The 21,000-nt window shown below is 47.1% G+C and overlaps 1 protein-coding gene across 1 annotated transcript in view; it reads left to right on the top strand.

Moving 5' to 3' along the window:
- Positions 1 to 21,000, top strand: part of KDM4B (lysine demethylase 4B) — a 399,544-nt gene that overhangs the window by 34,031 nt on the left and 344,513 nt on the right. The window contains exons 2-5 of the mRNA XM_069215895.1: positions 4,303 to 4,494; positions 6,283 to 6,458; positions 11,644 to 11,758; positions 12,633 to 12,826. Of these exons, the coding sequence (XP_069071996.1) occupies positions 4,336 to 4,494; positions 6,283 to 6,458; positions 11,644 to 11,758; positions 12,633 to 12,826 (644 nt within the window). The 5' untranslated portion in view covers positions 4,303 to 4,335. The remainder of the gene's footprint in view (positions 1 to 4,302; positions 4,495 to 6,282; positions 6,459 to 11,643; positions 11,759 to 12,632; positions 12,827 to 21,000) is intronic.

Here is a 21,000-nt window from a genome sequence, read left to right as displayed (position 1 = left end):
GTACTGCAGCTCCTCCCTTGAGGCACCTCTGTTACGGCTGCAAGAATGAGCATTGTTTGTCTTTTCGAGGATTAAAAGTGGCAGAGAGCCCTCCGTGCAGAGGGATCTGGGATTCATGATAGAGGACAGACCTCCAAAGGCTATCCCATGTAGTGGTGGTGTACCACCCACCTCGGGGTAGTTTCCTGTCAGTGTACTACTCGTCTACCACCCACCTGGGAGGGGGGTTGGGGGGAGTGTGCCTCTCATCGTACTAATGTACCACCCACCTCGGGCGCTTCCGGTCAGTGTACTGCTGGTGTACCACCCACCCCAGGGGTTTCCTGTCAGTTTACTGCTCATGTACCACCCAACTCTGGGGTTTCCTGTCACTGTACTGTGGATGTACCACCCACCTCGGGGGATTCCTCTCCGGGGGGGGGGGGGGGACGGGCGGGGAGGAGGGGGTTCCTATCAGTATACTACTCATGTACCACCCACTTCGGGGGCTTCCTGTTGGTGTACTGCTTGTGTAACACCCACCTCGGGGGGCTTCCTTTCAGTGTACTGCTGATGTACCATCCACCTCGAGGGGGCTTCCCGGCAGTGTATTGTGGGTATACCCCCATCTCGGGGGGCTTCCTCCGTTCCTGTGCCTTATTATAGGGTCCCCCTATTGTCTTCCTCAGTGAGTGCTCGTGTACTCGCCACCCACACATGGATCTTCTTTCCTAGGGGGTCACATTTATTCCCCCCGCCCCCCCGGCTCAGGTACTCCCCTCTCGCGGTTCTCGTGCTCCCCGCTTGGTGCACCCTGTGGTCTGTAGCAACACTCAGCGGTGTGGCACTTTGAGTGGACTCGGCTGGTTCTACGTAGGCCGACCCTCCGCACCATCACCCAGGCCCTCCTTGGGCGTGGAAGGAACTATTGGCATCTAACCCGGCGCTGTTCTGTGCCCCTTCCACTCAGTTGGCAGCAGTGATCTTCACAGTTTTAATATAGGTGCTGAAAGCAGGCCTTTCCATGCATCTCACCCGCTATCTTGGTTTTCGAAATGTAAAAAAAAAAAAAAACCACGAAACCTCAGGCCCCCGAGCCACTGCTCGGTTCGCAGCGAGTGTGTTGTACGTGCGAGAAATTAAGGAGCCGAGGTGTGTGTTAACTGCAAGCACATTATCGCGGCTTCCGCCCTCAATATTTGCACTAACCCTCCCCTTGCTCAGCATCTGTTTCTGTCCAAACTGAAATAGCGACCATAATCGCATCCATCGAGTGAACTTTTTACACGTGACCCACTGGCCCAACCTTGCAGTCTGCATACTGGTGAAGCGCTCTGAAATCCCACGGATAATGTCGGCGCTACAGAGCTGCAAGTTAGTTGGGGTTTGCACGGTTGTTTAATGTGGTGGAGTGCGATCTCTCGCTTTAGCGAGGTAAGCCAAGGGTCCCACTGCAGGCATGCCGGATGAGACCCCATCTCCCCTTGCTAAATAGTAATACGGATCCATGAATACGGCGCACTGGGCCCCCTTGCCACTGCACCTGCTGCACAGTCGCTACCCTAAGCTCCTATCACCAAGCACTGCTTCCGGTACGGTACTCATCCTTTCATACTCAGCTGGTACTTCGCCATGTTTGTGTCTAGGCAAAAAAAGAAGCCCGTGGGATTCCCTGCAGCTGCGCGTGAGGGTATTTTGCTTTTTTAATTTGTTGTGGACTCCTTGTGTGTTTGGTCATGTGCCGCCATCTACCGTTGTGACGGAGAGTTGCAAGCCTGCGTGTTTCTTGCACTGCCTCTCTCTGTAGACCGGAGCGTGCCATCAGATTTCCCTTTTCGGAGTGCTCCTGCCAAGTACCGGAGTAAAGGCGTTTTTAGAATATATTGTGGTGTTCTGCTTCGAAAACAGCTGTGAAGCGCAACCTAGGTTAGTTTATTTCGTTCCAGAGGACCTGCATGGGAGACATTTTCCATTTATTGAATGGACCCCTAGGTACATATACTGATTACTCCACTGGGTGGTGGCGTGGATTAGGCTTGGGGGCGCACCGTATGGTTAGGTCTGTCTTTTGACGGTACAGCTGTCAAGCAAACCTATTGCTGCTGACTATACAGAAGGGAGCTTTGGGTCCGCCCCTTTCAATCATTCTTCCTTCATCTAGCCCCTTTCAATCATTGGCGGGGGACTTAGTCAACCACGCCTTGGCGCAGGTGAGTAGACTGTTCACTTCTCACCTAACGCTTTAGGGTCAATCCATCCACTCCGGTCATTGAACAGCTACATTATACCTAGGGCCTCCGCTCCTCCTAGGCTGTGTTAATGTTTTGTTTTAGCACATTCAACTGAGACCTGTTAGATTTAGTCCAGCTTTACAAAGGGCTTTCCGCTGTATGCCAACGCGTGCCCTGCATTTGTATTAACTTTTTAACCTTTAGATTCTGAGGCATATGATGGATTCTGTGGCAAATCTATTATGTGAAACTCGCCGGGTGCGCAATTGCATAACTCCAGTGGCCCTGATTATACATCTGTTGATAGCGGGTTCAGGCTTTTCCCTTGCCCTCTAACTTTTATGCCGGGGGCGGCAGGGGCAGACCGCATTGCTTGGCTGGAGTTACTCAAAACCTGGACGGCAGGGGAGTGTTCAGTGCCTATGTTTACTAGGTGCAAGGTCGGCAACTTGATCACTAACCTTCATCTTTTCTTTAAGGCCTCTTGAGGGCTCTCTCCTTCCCTCCCGAAAAAGGCAAATATTTCACAATCGGTTTTGTGTTGAACAGCTGAAGTGTAGGTTTTAATAAGAATGGTTAACTGGAGCCCAGCCTAAGTAAGCTCGAGGAGGAGCCATTAGTGTTGGTTTCTGAGCTGTGGCCGAAGGGGAGGTGTGGAGAGCAGGCGCGGCCCATCCTTTAGGGCAGGGGGGCCACCCCCCAACACACACACACCTTTTGCCCCTCTTCATTTTCAGCTCAGACAGCCAGGAGTGATACATGCGCGATTTGCACAGACTCCTGGCTGCCTGACCTGAACTTAGCTGGGCTGAGGAGGTCACAGCTCCTATGGGCGTGACCTCCTCGGCTCAGCAAAGGTGCCTCAAGGCCCTCCCCTGGGTGATGAGGAAAGCGTCACCCATTGACTTCGACCTGGGCGCTTCAGGTTTAAGCCCTGAAGTGCCCAGGGCGAGTGTCAATCAGTAACACTTCCTCACAGAGTGGGGTCAGCAGGCTAATTGACCCCATCCCACTCTGTGACGAGGCTGGGACTACTGCCTTCCCTTATTGGCTGACTGAGGGAAGGCAGCTGTCCCAACCCTCCTGGGACCTCATGGGTGAAGGTAAGTGTGTGTAATGTTTTAAAATGAATGTTTAGTGCGTGCATGTTTGAATGTTCTGAGTGTTGTTAAAGGATGTGTGTGAGTGTGTGTGTGTGTCTCTGTGTGAAAGAATGAATGAGTGTGTGTGCTGCCCGTCCCCTCCCTCCTAAAGCTGCCGGTCGCCACTGGTGGAGAGTGTTGTAAAGCCTATGTCACCCTCCTCCTCCCTTAGGCTCAGGCTCCAATCCCAGGGGCAGCTCGTTTCATATATTATTTTTTTGTCTTAGTGTGCGTTGGCGACCACCTTGGTTAGATCTGCGGGCCTAAAAACGTATTTTTTGATGAAGTTGATAGAAAAGTGTGCCATCCTTTTAAACCACGTGCAGTCAGGCCGGGGTTTTAAATCAATTTTCCCTCCCTTGTTTAGAGACGGGGTTGTTTACTTAGCGACCTGCAAGCGTTCACCGCACGAGCTGTTGACTCGAGCGGCTGGCTTGTTGTTTTTCGGCGGCATTCATGCCTGCAGAGCCTGTTTTCATTCAATCAGCCCTCGAGGCTGTTTGCAGCCCAACAGATTCCAGGCAGGTTTTAAACGATGCCAGAACTCCGGCCTGGTCCTGGTTCCAGGCAGCAGCCGCTGCCGGGACAGCAATGAAGAACCTGTGCAGGAAGACCACAGTAGGTATCCCTCTTTCATGGGGTGTGGTGCAGCTCTTCAGCACCAGAAGTCCTGGTTTGCTGCTGCCCCACAGTTGATAAATCACTAATCTGAGACCCTCCAGGCGTTTCACACTCGCAGGCTGGTAAAGTTTCATCTGAGCATCGAAGTATTTATACTAGTTTACATTGGGCCGTTTTTATGCACCGGACACCTTCTTGTTTATTTTATTTTCCATTTTGGCGGGAGGTGTTGTGGGGTAGGGTTTGGCCTCAATCTATATACTTTTTTTCTGCATCTACTGGTTTTAAGTGAATGTTTCACCTTGAACTGTCTCTTATGTGTCTTGCAGCAGTCTGGATATAGTCGCAGGTCGATAGGAACCATGGGGACAGAAGAAAACCCCTGTGTGGTGGACCTCGCTTCGGTCAACCCTGGCTGCAAGATCATGACGTTTCGACCCACCATGGAGGAGTTCCAGGACTTCGGGAAGTACATAGGATACATCGAGTCCCAGGGGGCGCACCGGGCCGGGCTGGCGAAGGTCAGTACTGTGAGGAGCCATGTTCACCCCCTCGTCTGCTGCCTGCTTCTGTATGTTTGGGCTGTATGCCCCCTATCGATCGCCAGCTGTGTTTACTGCCAGACTGAGCATGGAGCAGCCTCTCCAGGCCGAGGCTCCCTTTGCAGCTTCATGGCTTAGCCAGGGGTGGTTAACTGTCTTGGACAGCAGTGGTGTAACAAAAGCTCCAGCGGTGTGTGGGGGGACCCCGAACTCCAAGGGGCCCCTCAGCAAAACTGTGGTGGTGGGCTGGGAATGAGGGGGCCCCCTCCATGTACTTTGCTGGGAGGGCCCTCAAGTTTCGTTACACCAGTGCTGGAGAGATGAAAGGGCAGCGGTCCGAGGCTTTGCCTTTGGATGGAGACTGGGGCCACATGTAAAAAATTAAACATTCTCCGCAAGTATCTTGGGCCACGGGCTCTTTTCTACATTTTCTCCTGGTAAACGTGGGCCTTCAAGGGTTGGGCATAGGCCTCAACAGATTTTCCAAGTTACACTCCTACAGTACCAATCTTGGCAGTTTTCTGAGTAGACGAGTGTAATGCCAGTTTTGCAGCATGAATCCTTTTCTGGATTCACATGCCAGTTAGTGACTTTTAGCATGTTTTAGTATCTCGCCCTAAGAGGAAAGGGTGAGCTCAGATGAGGGTTGCATGCACACTGCCACTGGAAACAGGTTGTACCTGGCTAATGACACCCGCCCCCATAAATAAGGAGAAACCGGTCTTGGTTTGCTTGTGTTCTGGTTCAGGAAGTTCCTGGCTTGGCAGCTCAGGTTTGCCCATTCCCATTGGAGCAGGGTCAAAATTGATTTACATATGAATGGGTCGAAACTGAGGTGACATGGTGTGCAAAATAAAGATGGACGGGATGCAGCCCTGAGTAATTACTAGTGGCTGAGATCAATTCAAGCATCCACACATCGCTTTTTGTATACTTTAGATAGTGACTACCAGCAGCCTCCTGAGGAAGGTGGGTGGGTGGGTACTTTTGTCGGTGATTAGAAACAGCACGAGAACTCGAGTAATCTGGTGATGGTATTTTCTGAATTACTTAAGTACCACATGTGTGAAACTTGAACATATGAACCCTGTTCTTTTTCTTTGCACCCTTGTACCAGACTAGACCCAACACCACCTGAGTCAGTTCTGTTTCTAGTCACCTAAAGTTGCATGCAGCCAAGCTTCAAAGGAGGATTGCTAGAGAGCTGAGGTTCATTGTTGAGTAACTCAGGCACACAGTGCTAAAGTTTGCATGAAGCCTACACGTAAAGGTTTGGAGTACTTGCTGAACTGACTCCACCTTTCTTTATTTTATTTTTTTATACTCATTTAACAGTTTTCGTGCTCTTTGATGGTAAACCGTCTTGTGTTTCAGCCACAGCACTATTTTGATGGCCCGTGTGTGAATCTCTTCCCATACCTGGCTCTATTGGGACTATTTTAGTCTGGCTTTTGATAGGATGTGGTGGTGGTGCTGCCATCTTTCAGTAGAGGTTTGCTCAAGTGCGTGCTGATAAGTGTACTGGGAGGGCTCCTAGATTGCTTGGTTCTTCTCGATAAGATGATGGAAAAATAATCTAGAAGCCTTCTGTTTCATAAAATAGAACAAATAGAAGCCTGAAGACTATAAGTTGGTACGTTTGGGGCTGTGCTGTGAGCCCACCGCCCTGGCTGTTCCATGCTTTGCTGGGGTTGGGAGATGTTTGTGTGACGGCACCATTCGAGTGACTGCCTGTGCAGTTTGATCCTTGCCTCTTGCCCTCTCTAGATTATTCCTCCCAAGGAGTGGAAGCCGAGGAAGACGTATGATGACATTGACGATATGATCATTCCGGCGCCCATCCAGCAGGTGGTGACTGGGCAGTCTGGCCTTTTCACCCAGTACAATATTCAGAAGAAACAGATGACCGTGGGGGAGTACCGACGCCTGGCCAACAGCGAGAAGTGGGTATTTTTTGTTTTTCTTTAAACCGGGTATTGGGGGTAAAGTTTAAATTTTGCCAACAGCAAAACAGGATTCGGAAAAGTGCTGCAGGGGTGATGATACGGCTGGCTTTGAGCTCCTAAACCCTGAATCGTCCAGTTGGCAAGTGCTAAATGCATCGGTTTCTGTTCTGTATATGTACCTTAGAAATATTTTTCAGCATGCTGCAGAGCTCTGGCGCAAGCACCATACCGGGGCTGAAGATTTCCCTGCGTTATATCTATCCAGGGTTCATCCCCGCTGCTGGCCTCCCTCGTCTGCTCTTCAGTATCTGCCAAGCATAAAACTTCGGGTTTCTTTTACAATCGTGTATACTTTTAACAAAAATGCTTTGAGCAGTCGTATTCCATCCATACACGGCCAGTGACACCTCACACTAAATCGAAAGTGATCTTTGGGCTAAGCACCTGGCCCTCCATAAGTATACCTGAGTACAAGTTTCCCTTAAATGTCTGAAGGTGTTTCCACCACTTTGCTATTTTTTTTATATTTAAAAAAAAATGAAATAAAAACGCAACTTTGGATGTTTTTCTGTAAAATAAGTGGTGCTTAGCTAGAAGCATTCCCTATATTTGGTTCACCCAATAGTATGAGTATTAAAAGTGAACTGAGTGGAAAGACTCTTATTTGGATGGAGGAAACATGTTGACCCCAGTAGGGTGGGCCCGATCGGCCTCAAACAGTTGCAGCTATAATGCAAGAAGTGGTACTTGGAAGCCATGAGTGGGCCTTTGCTCCAAGAAGGGAACCTCTCACCATGCGGGTGTGTCTGGCTTCTAAAGCGTGAGCCTCCAGATGCTGGAAACAGCAGCAGGGCTGTTGACTTGGCAAAAACAACAAGTGATGGACGGAATGCTGAACATTGTCAAACATTCACCCCCAGTACAGTGATCTGGGTCTAAATCCATCGTTTTTTGCTGCCCATGCCATTCCAGTTTGGACCCAGCCATATGCAACTCAGTCTTGACCCTGTTCCCCATGGGAACAGTCCAGCCTGAACTGCTAGGCCAGGTCTTCCCTGGACTGGAAACAAACATCCTGGGACCGGTTTCGGGGTTTCACCCCTCATCAGCCAGGCTAGCTTGAATCCAGTGGCATGGGAAGCACGGGACCCACGTCTGGGCATACCCTTCCCACTTAGGGCGACAAAGCAAAAACAACAAGTGATGGACGGAATGCTGAACATTGTCAAACATTCACCCCCAGTACACTGTTGTTGTTTTTGGGCTGTTGACTTGCCCTGAAAGAGGAGGCCGTGTAGCATTGTGCGTGGCTCTGGCCAGGTGAGAAGAGTGCTCCTGGCTTCCTTTGCCACTGCCATGTGTCCCATGTGCTTTCTACCCTCTGCTGCCTTTCTCTGTTCCCTTGTCGTTTGGTTGTGTTTTGTGAGCTCATGTCTGGCTGATGAAGCTTCTGCCTCCGGAAAGATCTGCTTCTGTGCCCTGGAAAAGCAGTACGCAAAGAAAAAGCGGTTTCTTCATGGTCATTGATTCTAGACCCCTGACCAGCTAGGAATAAACCAGTGGTGCCAGAAAATGCGCAGATGCACCACAGTGATAAATGTACAAAAAAATGAAGTACACACCAAACAGCAAGGTCCACATTTGAACCAGATAAGTAGAATATGTGACCGTTTGATGCAGTGCCATCACGTTTCTAGGTCATCTGGTCTGTGCCAAAGATATTGGGCTTCAGCTGCAGAGGGATGGCTTGCCTGCCTCGGTGCTTGAACTGATCACTTACGCCATTTATTAGCTCACACTGGTGATTTTCCGAGTTTCTGCTGGAGTTTTCTGTCTTCTTGCAAGTTAGTCCTGTCTCCTTGGATTACTTAAGCCCTTCTGAGTGATGCTAACTTTTAAACGTCTGGCCCTGTATGTCCTGCTCCAGGATGCCTGCTGGTGGAGTTTAATTCCCCACCTCGGATATCACTCTAGTTTGACAGCCACTGTTATTTTTCTTTTGTGCTATATCTTTTAACTGTTATGCGCACTTTATTCACTTGGGCACTGGACTGTCAGATTATGCCCCCCTCATGCAGTTTAATGTTGCTGAATAACAATTATAAAATATACCAATTTAAAATGATTTGAATATGTATCTTTCATCTATGCCTCTGGTATGTTCTTGGTCCCTTTGTTATATTTGCTGCCTCTTGAAATCTGTGCGTTTTTGACCGGAACAAATCTAGCACAGTTGGATTATCCCTAAAAAGTCACAAGTCTGGAACCAATGACCCCAAAACTTTGTCTCTTATATCTGTAGTACCCAGGGTATTGGGTTGTCCCTGTTTCTTTTCTAAGAGACCGCTGCATAAGAAGCTTCGTGGATGGGTATATTTTACTTCTCTTTCTGGGGCCAAGACAAATAAGAAAGGAGGGGGGCAGGTATGGTAGCGCCTTCGGTGTCTTCAAAGGGACCCTGTTTGTCTAGAGTCTGTGGAATCATTTAATGTCTGGTTTAATGGAGAGGCTTGGGGAATGGGGGCCTAAAACAACCCCTGGGATGTGTTGGAATGAGATTCTTCAGCGCTGTTATGGGGCCACAGTTCCTCTTTGTTCACCTGTTTCTCTCCCTTACCCCCCCCCCCCGGCTCAAGACCTCACCAAGCGCGTGTTTCCAGGGCAGTCTCTCGTACGTGGCCTCAGATAGTCTCGCTTTTCATGTGCTGAGTGCATGCACCTTCCTCTGCTGGGGCCGGTCTCCCCCTTCGCCGGCGGGAAGGGTTCCCCGAGGATGCAGGGGGGAGTCCGAGGTGCTCCGCAGCGCCCCCCACCACTCCCACAGGAAGGTCCCGGGTGAGCTGGCAGGCGCACGCCCACTTTCAGCACTTTACAGACATGGTTGGCATACCCCGCTACTGCCGTTGCTGCTTCTCACGGGGGTATACCTGCCAGTGGTGGAGCAGGTGCAGCGCACCGGGGCCCACCAAACGCTGGCAATGCTGTATTTTACCTCCACAAACGCTTTCAAAGGCGGAATTTTCCTTGATTGCACCAAGACACGTCTGCTACCCTACTGGTCTCGCCTACGATGTCCGATTCCTCGTTAGAGCACGAAATGGTCACGGTGACAAACGCAACCTATTTAAACAAAAAAAAAAAAAAGCCACATGTGCGTCTGGTGCCCGAATTCCCCAATTGCGACCGGTGCTGTATTTGCTAAGTTGCCTCATCGCTGGACTTCTCTGCAATCTGGTGCCGTTCAGCCATACCTAGCTTGCACCATGCGTCCAGGTGCCTTACTCCATTCATGAAACAGTGTCGGGATGTTTACTCCCGTGGGCTCGCGCCTCCATCTCTGCTCCTAAGTGCTCGTCGCCGTGTGAGGCGTAGCCACGCCCCTGCCGGACATTATTATTTTACCATGGGTTGTAAATTCGATTCTCTGAGACCACAGGTCGGGACAGTTCAGATGAAGCCGATCATACATTTGTCATGAAATCGCTAAGAAAATTACAGAAAAAGCGTTGAACGTGATTTAAATGAAAACCTTAAATGCAGTTCAGGTTTGGTAGGTGGATTTCAACCTTCTTCCCGATGCAGGATAGGAAAATCTATATAGACAGCAACAAAGCTCGTTGCATAGATTTGTACACCAAACCTCTCCCATTTGTGAAAATACAAATTTGCTTTGCTCCAACAGCAGCAGTGGAATAAGTGACTGTCGTCACACGGTAAAATGCACTCAGGGAAAAGTTTGGTAATTTTAGAAGTAGAACGCATTTTTGTGGATGTTTATTTTTGTAGTCTGCCATTTATGGGAGGGTCTATGAATCTTTGCTCATCTAAGCTTTATAACAAACTAAATGACTAATCCCCAAACTTTATAAATTGTCAAGATTACCATACTCAAAGCTATGAAAATTAAGCTTCTACAGAAAGGGTGGCTATGGTAAATTATCAATTTATATTTTTAACGCATTTTAGCTGTCTTTTCTGGTGTGTGTGTGTGTGTGTGTATGTGTGTGTGTATGTGTGTGTATATATATATATATATATATATATATAATGTGTGTATATATATATTAAAAATAGTGTGGTGAGGGCTGGTTCCAGAGTGAAGAGGCCTATCAAAATTAAGGAATTTCTCATCAGGCCCTCTAAACAACATAACATTATGCTCATCTTTAATAATAAAAAAAATATACACACACACACACACACACATACAGAGTTTAAGCTTTAATAGCAAAAGGCATCATGTTCCTGCTTATACAAATGTTTTTTTCCCCATGCCGGTGCACCCTCTGGTGTTCGTATAAGCAGTGGCCCTAGCTGTACAGCACAGAGGGCTGTGCAAGATCAGGATTTAAAATGCTGAGTTATATTGAGTAAGGGCCTTGAAGTGAGAAGAACTGGAGGAAGAACTTCTGATGCAGGGTAGTGGCAATTAACTGGCCATCTTGGAGGGTATAGAACACCCCTGCATTTGTGAGTGGGTAGGGTTCTTCAGGGACCTCCACTCATCTCAGAAATGCTGAGAGGATGGGGCCTGTTGGAGGCACTAAGATCAGGATGGACCTCAGCCCTCGTGGTATAGTAGCAGAAACTGCAGTCGTGTGTTTTTCGTACTTCCCGCATTTATCCTCATCTCGTGTCTAAATTCCATTCGTCCAACTTTGTTTTTACGCACTCTTTAATTCTCTTCCCCCCGATTTTTTTTTTTTTTTTTTTTTTTTTTTTTAATCCTGCCTCCAAATTTTCCTAAGGTAGCCAGGTGCTTTGTAGGTGAAGGGATTGGGGTGAATAAATTCCCTTTTTATACTGCTTTGTTGCCCACAGTATTCTTTAGATATGCATCTTTTTCAGGTATTTTCATTAATCTGTATTGGTATATATGACTGACAAAATTCACTCTATTCAATACGGACAGTCACTTGTTCCAGTACGTCATTCATGCCTTCATAGTTCTGCCCTCCCAGATGCCTGCAAACATTAAGATATGTACAGTTGCTGATTACCTTTTTACTGGCTACGAGGTGCACCTTTTTTTGAACATGGTTGGAGCGCTGGCTTTAGGTTTTGGGTGCTTTGTGAATTAATTGTACCATTTTAGAGCAAATATGACTTTCTGACTGCACAGTGCCTCTGTGTGAATTTGTGGCACCATGTGCTTTGAGTTCTTGTTTTTCATATTTTTCAGATACTGTACTCCTCGCCACCAAGACTTTGATGACCTTGAGCGTAAATATTGGAAGAATCTGACATTTGTGTCGCCTATTTATGGAGCAGACATTAGTGGCTCATTGTACGACAAAGTAAGTAATCCGCCTGGTCCACAACTATAGTTTGCTTCCAAGATGCATGAATGTGGTTCCACACATGTGATTTGTAGTGTCAGCGTAGTGGTGTTGCCTGAAAACAAGATCTGCTGAGTAAGGGCCATTGGCATAAATAAAGACCTTGCAGGTAAGGTCACAGCAACACCAGTAGGAATTAAGAATACCTGCAGACCTCCTTAGTGAGACTAAGGTTATGGCCTTGTTCAGTGGCCAGATCTATGTTGATGGAGAAATGGCTCGTAGGTCAAGACACGGTTTAGCACTTACTTTCCTGGGCCACCAGCAGATGTACTGCCCAGACATTTTTTGAGTAGAAGTGGAAGGTTTACCAGGTTTACCACATTTTTCACCCCGGATGTTCTTGTTTTTTTCCTACTGCTCGCTCACCAGTGCCCTTAGCTCTGCCATCAGAATATCCAAAAGTGAAAAGGAGACACAGGTACTCTGCTACAGATTGGTTAAGTTGCCTGTAGTCACGAGTAGCCCCAGCTCTGGTATTGTCTGCATTAATAATTGTGTGATATTGAAATCACCTGATTCCATGTATGTGTACATGCCCCTTTGTGCGTTTACCTCATGTGAGGTGCCTAGAATCCCTCCCATTTGTGAGTTTGGAGCAGTTACCTTTGTTTAACTAGCAGGTCATCGCTTGAGCTTTTAATGTGAAACAAGCTGGAACTATCGTGGCTATAAAGAAAGCTGTGATCCGTGCCTCAGCGTGAGGGAGTGGGCAGAATTAATTCATTGTGTGTTAGCGGTGGATTCTTGTGGACTTAAGCTTCTTTTATTCTCATTTTGTCCACCATTTGTCATTGTAGTTTGGGTTCATCTGTTTTGTTCTGCCTTTTAGGGTATTGATCAGTGGAATATTGCCAGCCTGAACACCCTGCTGGACATGGTGGAGCATGAGTGCGAGATTATCATTGAGGGGGTCAACACCCCCTACTTGTACTTTGGCATGTGGAAGACGACATTCGCCTGGCATACGGAGGACATGGATCTGTACAGCATTAACTACTTGCACTTCGGGGAGCCAAAGTCTTGGTGAGGCACTTCCCTGATCCCAATGTCCTTTCCACCCAGTTGGACCTCCATTTAACAAGCCGACTGTCCACCCAAACCGGCCCTTTCTCTTCAGTTTGTCCAAAGGGACCCTTTTTCTCATCTCTGGAAGATGGCGGCACCGTAGTAGTGTGTGCTTTTTTTGTGCTTCGTTGAGAAGAAGCAGCACAATGGTCCCTTTCATCAACGATCTGATACATTGATAGGTCTTTCCATGGTATAACTGTGATGCATCCAACCCCAACAGTGGAAAAAAGAATCTCAAGATCGTGGTCACCCAGTGGGATATTTTAGGCATGCGCTAGGCGCCGTAATGAGTTGTATTGACTCCTGTCATCCACACCCCAAAAAACTACTTTTAGAATGAAAATTCTGGACCCAGCCCCTAGATGGTGAAAGACTGCATAGCCATTCAACCTAGATAAGCCCCTAGCTAATCTGTTATCACAAATAAGTACCTAGTTTCATATAGTGTGTACAGAGTAAGACCAGGGGTGACTGACCAGACATGAGTCAAGAACACGTGATATCATCTCGCTTTGGGTTCCATCATCATGTCGTTAATAGTGTTTGTATTAGACATGTCTTAACACCATTTAAAACAACAACAAAAAAGTACCCTATTGCAGTGTGCACTGTAAAGAAGGTGAGTTGCAGCCCTAAGGAAGATGGCTGCTACAAGAGTGGCAAAGCGATGCCTAGTTGTCCTCCTGACAGCAGGGTGTCGCTTAACCCCTTGCATGTGGAGGATGGCTGGGAGCTGTCCGGTGCGGAGGACAGCTCCTAGCCGTCCTCGCACATAAGGCAGGAATCCCTCTAGTGCATGCACTAGAGGGATTTCCTGTTGCAAACAGAAACCAGCTACATTAGATGGGGAACAGCTTCTCCACCTCCCAAAGCATTTTTTTTTTTTTTGCGTTTTCAGGGAATTTCAGGTAAATGAGTTGGCTCATGCGTTGCACTGATGTAATTTTTCTAAAAGTTAAATGAGCCGTTTAGTTCAAGATGCAGACGTGAGAGGTGTCGGTGGAAAGGCGAGAATCTTCTTTCCAATGGTACCTTTTTCAAGTGGACCTCTGCTTGGGGATCGCCCAAGGAGAGTGATCTCCAAGCAGGGATCCACTCCTCTAGACACCACGGAGGGGAAACCGCCCCTTCGAAAAGGGATTTTGCTCCTCCTACTTTTGGGGGGCAGAATTCAGTCTTTCTGCGCCCTCTTGGGGCATATGGAGGCAATAGCTCCCGATCTGTCCCCCAAGAGGGGCAGAAAGGCCACTAGGCTCCAGGGTTTGTATAATCTTTATGTAGGAAAGGGTGGGGGCTGCCCAGAATGGGCACTGCAATGGCCTGCTCAAAATAGGCACACTTCCTGCCCCACCCCCTCTTGGGTTTTTTTGGGGGGGGGGGGGGGGGGGGTGCAGAAGGGAAGTCAGCTGAAAGCCCGCTGGACACTGTTTTTTTCGGGGGGCATTTGTGCCGGTGCGGTAATCCCACACAGAAATGTGAGGAAAAACGTGTCATTTATTTTTAAATCTAAATTTGAGGGTGCAGAGGTTTTTGGGTAAGAAAAATCTGCGCAAGCCGCACTTTCCTGGACTCCTCAGGTGTCTAGTTTTCAGAAGTGTAGAAATGTCTGGATTTGGTAGGTTTCCTCAAATGGCCATGCCCTCACCCCATATAAATTGGTTTCTAAAGTCTTTTCTGCCCCCCTAGGGGGCAGATAGGATATAGGGTAATTACTCCTGATCTGCCCCCTCGGGGGAGTGGGGATGGGGGGACTGAGGGGGGGGGGGGGGTATGGGAGAGAACAGAAAGCCCACTATACACCAGGGATTATTTATTTCTCCCCCGCATAAATGGGTTCAATGTCTTTCTGCGCACGTTCCCTCCCTCCTGGGTGGTAGAAAGCCCACTAGAGCCAGTAAATAACTCTTTTTTTTAAAAAAAAGAGGGGGGGGGGGGTGGCGGCTGCCCACTATGGCCGTGCCACTACCCCAAATAAATTGGGGACACAGTCACACAGTCTGAGGTGATTAGCCCTCAGGGGTGTGGGGGACGCCGAAGGGCAGACAGCCCATTAGACACCAGAGAATAAAAAAAAAAAGAGGGGTGGTGGCTGCCCACCACCATGGGCACGGTTATGCCCCCACCTCAACCGAGGGGGCAACAGTCGTTCTGCACCCACCCATTCCCCCTCCCCATACTTGTCCACCCATTCCCCCTCCCCATACTTGTGGGTCAAGAGAGCTTGGCTAACTCCCTATATTGTCCCACTTGCGCTGGTGAACGGCTGCACTTTTTGGACTTGGGTACGCTCCCACCTGGAAAAACCTACCAGACACTTAAAAAAAAAATTATACGTCTGGGGAGTCCGGCGTGGTATGCTTCACATGAAACCCACACTATTTTCTAATCCACAATGCCCTGCAGACCTCCAACTTTGCCTGAAATCATGCATTTTTCATACATTTCTATGGAAACTTCAGGAGTCCACAAAATTCCTACCACCCAGCATTGCCTCCTCTGTACTGACAAACTCTGCCTCACCTGTGTGGGTGCCCAAAGCCTAAAAAACATATGGGGAAAAAAAAAACCTGACCTTTTGGACCCAATTTTGTTCCGCTTCAATTTATAAACATTTTTGCCCCTTCTCTGTTGCAGGCATTTGGCCCACCTACATTAGTGCGGTATCATTTTTATCGGGACACCCAGGGAAACTCTAGGTGGTAGGAAGTTTGTGCCAATGTGGTGACCCCACACAATGTGTGATATATAGTTTTTTTTTTGCAGGGGACTCTGGGTAAGAAAACATTAGGAGATCCACGCAAGCCACACCTCCCTGGACTCCTAGGTGTCTAGTTACCAAACTTATGGGTTTGGTAGGTTTCCATAGATGGTCGCAGAGCCTGGGACCAAAAACACAGGTGATTTCCCCCACCCCCACTCTGTGTCCGCAGTACGTTTTGGGCCTTTCCCTGTCATGGGCACTTGGTCCACCCACACTTCTGATGTACCATTTTTATTGAGAGACCTGGGGTAACGCAGGGCTATAGGGCATTTGTGGCTTTCCTCAGACTACAGAACTTACAATCACAGAAATGTGAGGAAAGAAGTGTTTTGAGGTTTGCAATGGTTTCTGTGTAACAGAACCTGGTGAGAGCCGCACAGGTCACCTCATCCTCTATTTCCTCCAGGGTTGTCTCGTTTTAAAAAATGTACACGTTTGCTAGGTTTCCCTCTGTGCAGGCTGAGCTAGGGCCCAATATCCACAGCTAGGCAGAGCAAAAAAAGTGTGTGTTTTAGATAGAAAAATGTGATGTGTTCACGTTGTGTTTTGGGCCATTTCCTATTGTGTGCTGTAGGTCTAACCACACAAGTGAGGTACCATTTTTATCGAGAGAAATAAGGGAACACAGAATAGTCGAACAAGTGTTATTACTAATTGTTTTTCTGTGCATTTGCACCTTCCAAATGTAAGTGTGTAACGGGGCATTTCTCAAAATGACTCCTAATTCACATGCCTAGTATGGGAACCCACAAATTCAGGGATATGCAAATAACACTGCTGATAAACTCCATATCTTGTGCCCATTTTGGAAATACATAGGTTTCCATAATACCTTTTTTCACTCTTTATATTTCACCAAATTAATTTCTGTATATCCATTACATAATGAAAAATCATTGCAAAGTGCAGCTCCATTATTGGCTCTGGATACCTAGAGTTCTAGATGAAATTATAAGCCTTATTTCCCTGCAACAAGAAGTCCAGTGCACGTAAGAGTATATTGATTTTAAAAATCTGCCATAGCGGTTACAGATGAAATGTACACACACGTGGCTCTTTTTAACTCAATTGCAACATTTTTTTTAAATTGTATTAATTTTTTTACATTTTTTATTTCACCTGGTACTTTTTTACAGGGAAACCTTGAAGGATCTATACAATAGACCTTGCTGAATTCAGAGTGTTGTCTACTTTTTAGAAATGTATAGATTTCCTGGATCCACTATTGGTTACACACCTATTTCTATCTCTAACTGGATGGATATTGAAAGCACAAAAAATGGGGCTATCTCCCAGTAAAATGCCAAAACTGCATTGAAAATCTTGGTTTTCTTATTCAAAGCAGAAAGCAGGGAAGATGGCAATTTTAGCACTGCAAACCTTTCATTGATGCCATTTGAAGGGAAAAAACAGACGTCTTCTGTAGCACATTTTTCCCCAAACACGCAATGTAGCTGTATTTTGGCTTTTTCTGTCCCCTCTAGGGGAATCTACAAACCCTGGGTAACTTTAGAATCCCTAGTATGTTGGGGGAAAAAAACGCACGTTAGATGTGGATACCTTATGTGGACAAAAGGTTATTGGAGGCCTAAGCAAGAACTACCCCAAATAGCCAAAAAGGGCCTAACACTTGGGGGAGCCTAGCCGCGAAAGGGTTAAAGCTCAAGGACTGTGGGATGGCTGGCTGAGTCCTACTATTCGTACATGCTCAATTGCAGGATTTGCTCAGAGGGAGAAGCCATACCACCAGCTGTCTTGGCCTTGTTGGGGGGGGGAAAATAAACGGTAGCTGTTAATAGTATATCTTGTGCAGTGGAGCTTGCCTGACATCTGGTGGTGAACAGAGGTATTGCAGTACAGTAAAACGTTTATTAGCTAGCCAGTTCAGTAGATATTTCGGGAGCATGTAGAAATATCATTTTTTTATTTAAGACTAGCTTGCTTCGATTCTTGTGCCCAAGACCAGGCAGAGAACCATAAATCCTACAGCTCTTGGGTCTAAATTGGAGGTGGTGATAGTCTTTGAAATTCCTCCATTTAAAAATGGTTTTAGGCAGCAGATGGCAATGAACACGCACTAATTTCATAGGGTATGCTGTAAACAAAGAAAACTGGGAAGTGCATGTAGACAATTTGAAGCTTTTTCTCTGGACCTGGAGGGGAGTTTCTGGGCAGTATCTGGCATGAGCTGAAGATTAGCACTGGTGTTACAGGGCCTCGGGTGCTTTTAGCATCCACTTGTAGACCCAACCTGCAATCTTTGAACGCTTGATTCTTCAAGGGAAGACAAGCAGGGTGGTCATAATTTACACCAGCAGATGGTGGTGGGTTTGGAAGGCAGACACGGCGCAGCGGTTTAATTAAAAGCAAATTTGTCTTTATTTGCTGCAAAAATATACGGCAGTTAAAAAGGTGAAGAGCTCAAAACATCAGAGTGTCCTGAACACATTTATAGTGCTTATGCTTCCAATGTCTGGCTATTATTATGGACACATTGTCGGTGAGTAAGGTGGCATACGATGCTACAAATGTACCAACTGTATTCTGCACTGATGGGACCTGGCGTGCCCCGTCGGCTGATGGTTCACCCCAGCAATTGTTGGGTTATACTGGTTTTTAGGTACAGTGTCCTTTTAAACCATAATAACTGGGTGACTTAAGCTATTCTAGAATCAGGGGGCGCATGCCGTGCAATCTCAAAGTGCTGAAGTGCCTAGGATGAGCAGAATAACACCTCGAATCCCTTAAAACCGGGGGGTGGAGTGTTAAAGGAGTGCAGGCTCACCAGAAGGTAAATGTTTTCTATTGTCATAACATGTTATGGGCCCTCGGGAGAAGATTACCAGTCCATTATGGCAGCTGATTGCAGACTGTTGCCTCCAGTTCAGTTTTGGCACCTCTGCTAGTGTTTGACCTGGATTTGGGCAGCTGGGCTGTGCTTTTGAGCTCAGTGTGAAGTACCCTTTAGCGCAGCTCCAGTCTTCTCCTCGTGGAGCAGCCGCAGGGCCTCTCTGATGGGCTGTGGTAGGCCCCTGCCCTGGTGTGGTACAGTTCCAGAGTTTTCTTCCAGATAGGAAGTATCTCTTGGCTGACCCTACAGAGTGTCTCCTTAAGTGCAGATGAATACAAGGAATTGGCCAGGGATAGACCTTGTTTAACTGGTTCAAAAAACTATATTCAAAAGTAATACTGGCCAGTGCAATATAGAAATCTGTCCCACATTATTTCTAGAGTGCAGTGGTTGGAAGGCCGGTTGCATGGAGGGGGTGGGGGGCGTTGAAAAGTCATTTGGTAAAAGCAAGGTATACTCGAGGATCTTAGCCCAGCTAAATGTTGTTGCCATTAGTCTGTCATCTCACGTGCCCAATCATCGGTTGCTTGATAAGTGCCCGTGGTGCAGGCAGAACCAGGAAAAAAGAGTTTGAAAAGAGCCCTGTCTTTTCAAAATAGCGTTGGTGTGCTTTCTGCGCCTGTTCAGTGTTGCTGTTTTTCATTGAATCAGGCAGATCCCACCTGACCGTTTTAAAGCATCCTAGTTTGAATCAGCCTTTTATTTAGGTCAGATCCCCAAAAGAGGTAGCTAGGTTTGCGACCACCTCTGGATAAAGGGCGCTCTGGAACAGGCTCAACTTCAGGTTATCTGGGACCTTTATGTCGGTACCCATAACCTGAAGCCACCCTCTTCTACTTTTAAGGTAGATCTCAGGAAGTTGGAAAGCAAAGCTTATACAACGAAGTCTCCTCCACTCATTTTGGAGGCCCTTCTTCAAAGAACAATTTACAAAGTACATCATTCATGTGCTATATGCTACAGTCTGCCTTTGTCCCGGTTATTCCAACTCATTATGCCGCTAACTTCCACTAGGGGGAGCAGTCGCACTTCACCGTTGAATAAGTGCTTCTGGATACACCGAACCAGCATCATTGCAATAGAACAGTTGGTTCCTGAAAAAGAGTAAATTAGCTCATTTCCTTTACTGCCACCCCATGCCCTCCGTCAAGGGTTTTGCACCCGAGTCTCTGAGCACTATAAATGGGGGGCGGGGGGGGGTGCTCTGTGATTACCTTATTGTGCCCGGCACGCAAAGTTAATAGATTTGCTAAAACCTTCTCTGACATTTGAATTCATTCCTGCCAAAAGTTGGGAATGAACACATGGAGTTAGAATTACTCAAACTCCTTCAAGTGGAACACTCCTAGCGCTTAGACACCCCTCCTGAAACCTCAGTAACCAAGATATTGCCATCATGGTTTAAGTATAACCTGTACCTCAAACATTAGTATCATGTACTGGGCTATGCCTCACGCCCAGCCCATGGAACCTGAAGTGTGTGTATACGTGGTGCAGTAAATGTGCCATTCATCCTCCATAGCTGCCTGCACAGTCCACTCCTCAGTCTCAACCTTATTGGTCGTCAACCAGCAAAGCTGCTTCTTGGTCTGTTTGCTGTCGTTTTATCCCTTTTTACAACATGCTTTTTTCCCCTTGAAACTCACTTGCTACCCTCACTTGCCCAGATTAACTTCCAACCAGTGTCTGCAATGGGATTGGATCCTTGCGTTGCTGTTTAATATTTAGCCACCTTTGTTCGTTCTGCAGCAACATTAGATCAAAGTGATTTTTATGGTGCGCTGCACTATGTAGTTCCTATCACCCTCCTAAAACCCATCCCTCACACTTTGAAGATTGGACTCTGTCTTGCTCTACTTAAAGCGTTTGTACATCAGTTTAATTTCTTTATTCACCCCTTGCCAATCTGCTGACATCTTCCTTTAGAAGATAGTCCGTGTTTGAATATTTTATCTAATTTTCCTAGTACTGCGCTCCCTGAGTCCTTCAATGGAAGTCCATTGGTCAGTCTGTACCTTTTGATGGGCTTTAAAGTTAAATTCTGGGTAACTAGAACCTCTTCTGCATCCGAGAAGCTCACTGATACAGCCAGGTGGATAATGGAGCAGAACTTTCTCAAGAATACCAGTCTGTGAGAACACCTTCTAGGCTAAATTTGCTCTCGTTTACTGGTGCTTATTGCCCCACAGCACTATTGACGGAGCAGAACATTACACCGTATATTGCTCACTGCTGTGGTCTTTACCATTCATTATGTTAAAAATGTGACAGGCTTTGTGGATTTGAATAACCAGCATTGTCATCCCACTAGAGCATAGTATTTTTCAATTGCCAAGTGTTGGTCCTGGCCCTTTTTGCAGAGTTATCTCCAAACCTTTTGCCGCCTTCTTCCTATTTTTTTTCTGACTTTTTTTGGTTGGCCGAAGGACTCTGGGCACTTTGCCACTGCTATCCAGTGCTGAAGTGCATATGGTCTCTGTCTAAAATGTATTGATGATTGGTTTATCCATGATTGTC

This window comes from Pleurodeles waltl, chromosome 12 (assembly GCF_031143425.1).
Source record: "Pleurodeles waltl isolate 20211129_DDA chromosome 12, aPleWal1.hap1.20221129, whole genome shotgun sequence".
Lineage (NCBI taxonomy): Eukaryota > Metazoa > Chordata > Amphibia > Caudata > Salamandridae > Pleurodeles > Pleurodeles waltl.
Note: the sequence above shows the minus strand (reverse complement) of the source record. Positions and strands in the feature narration are given on the sequence as shown.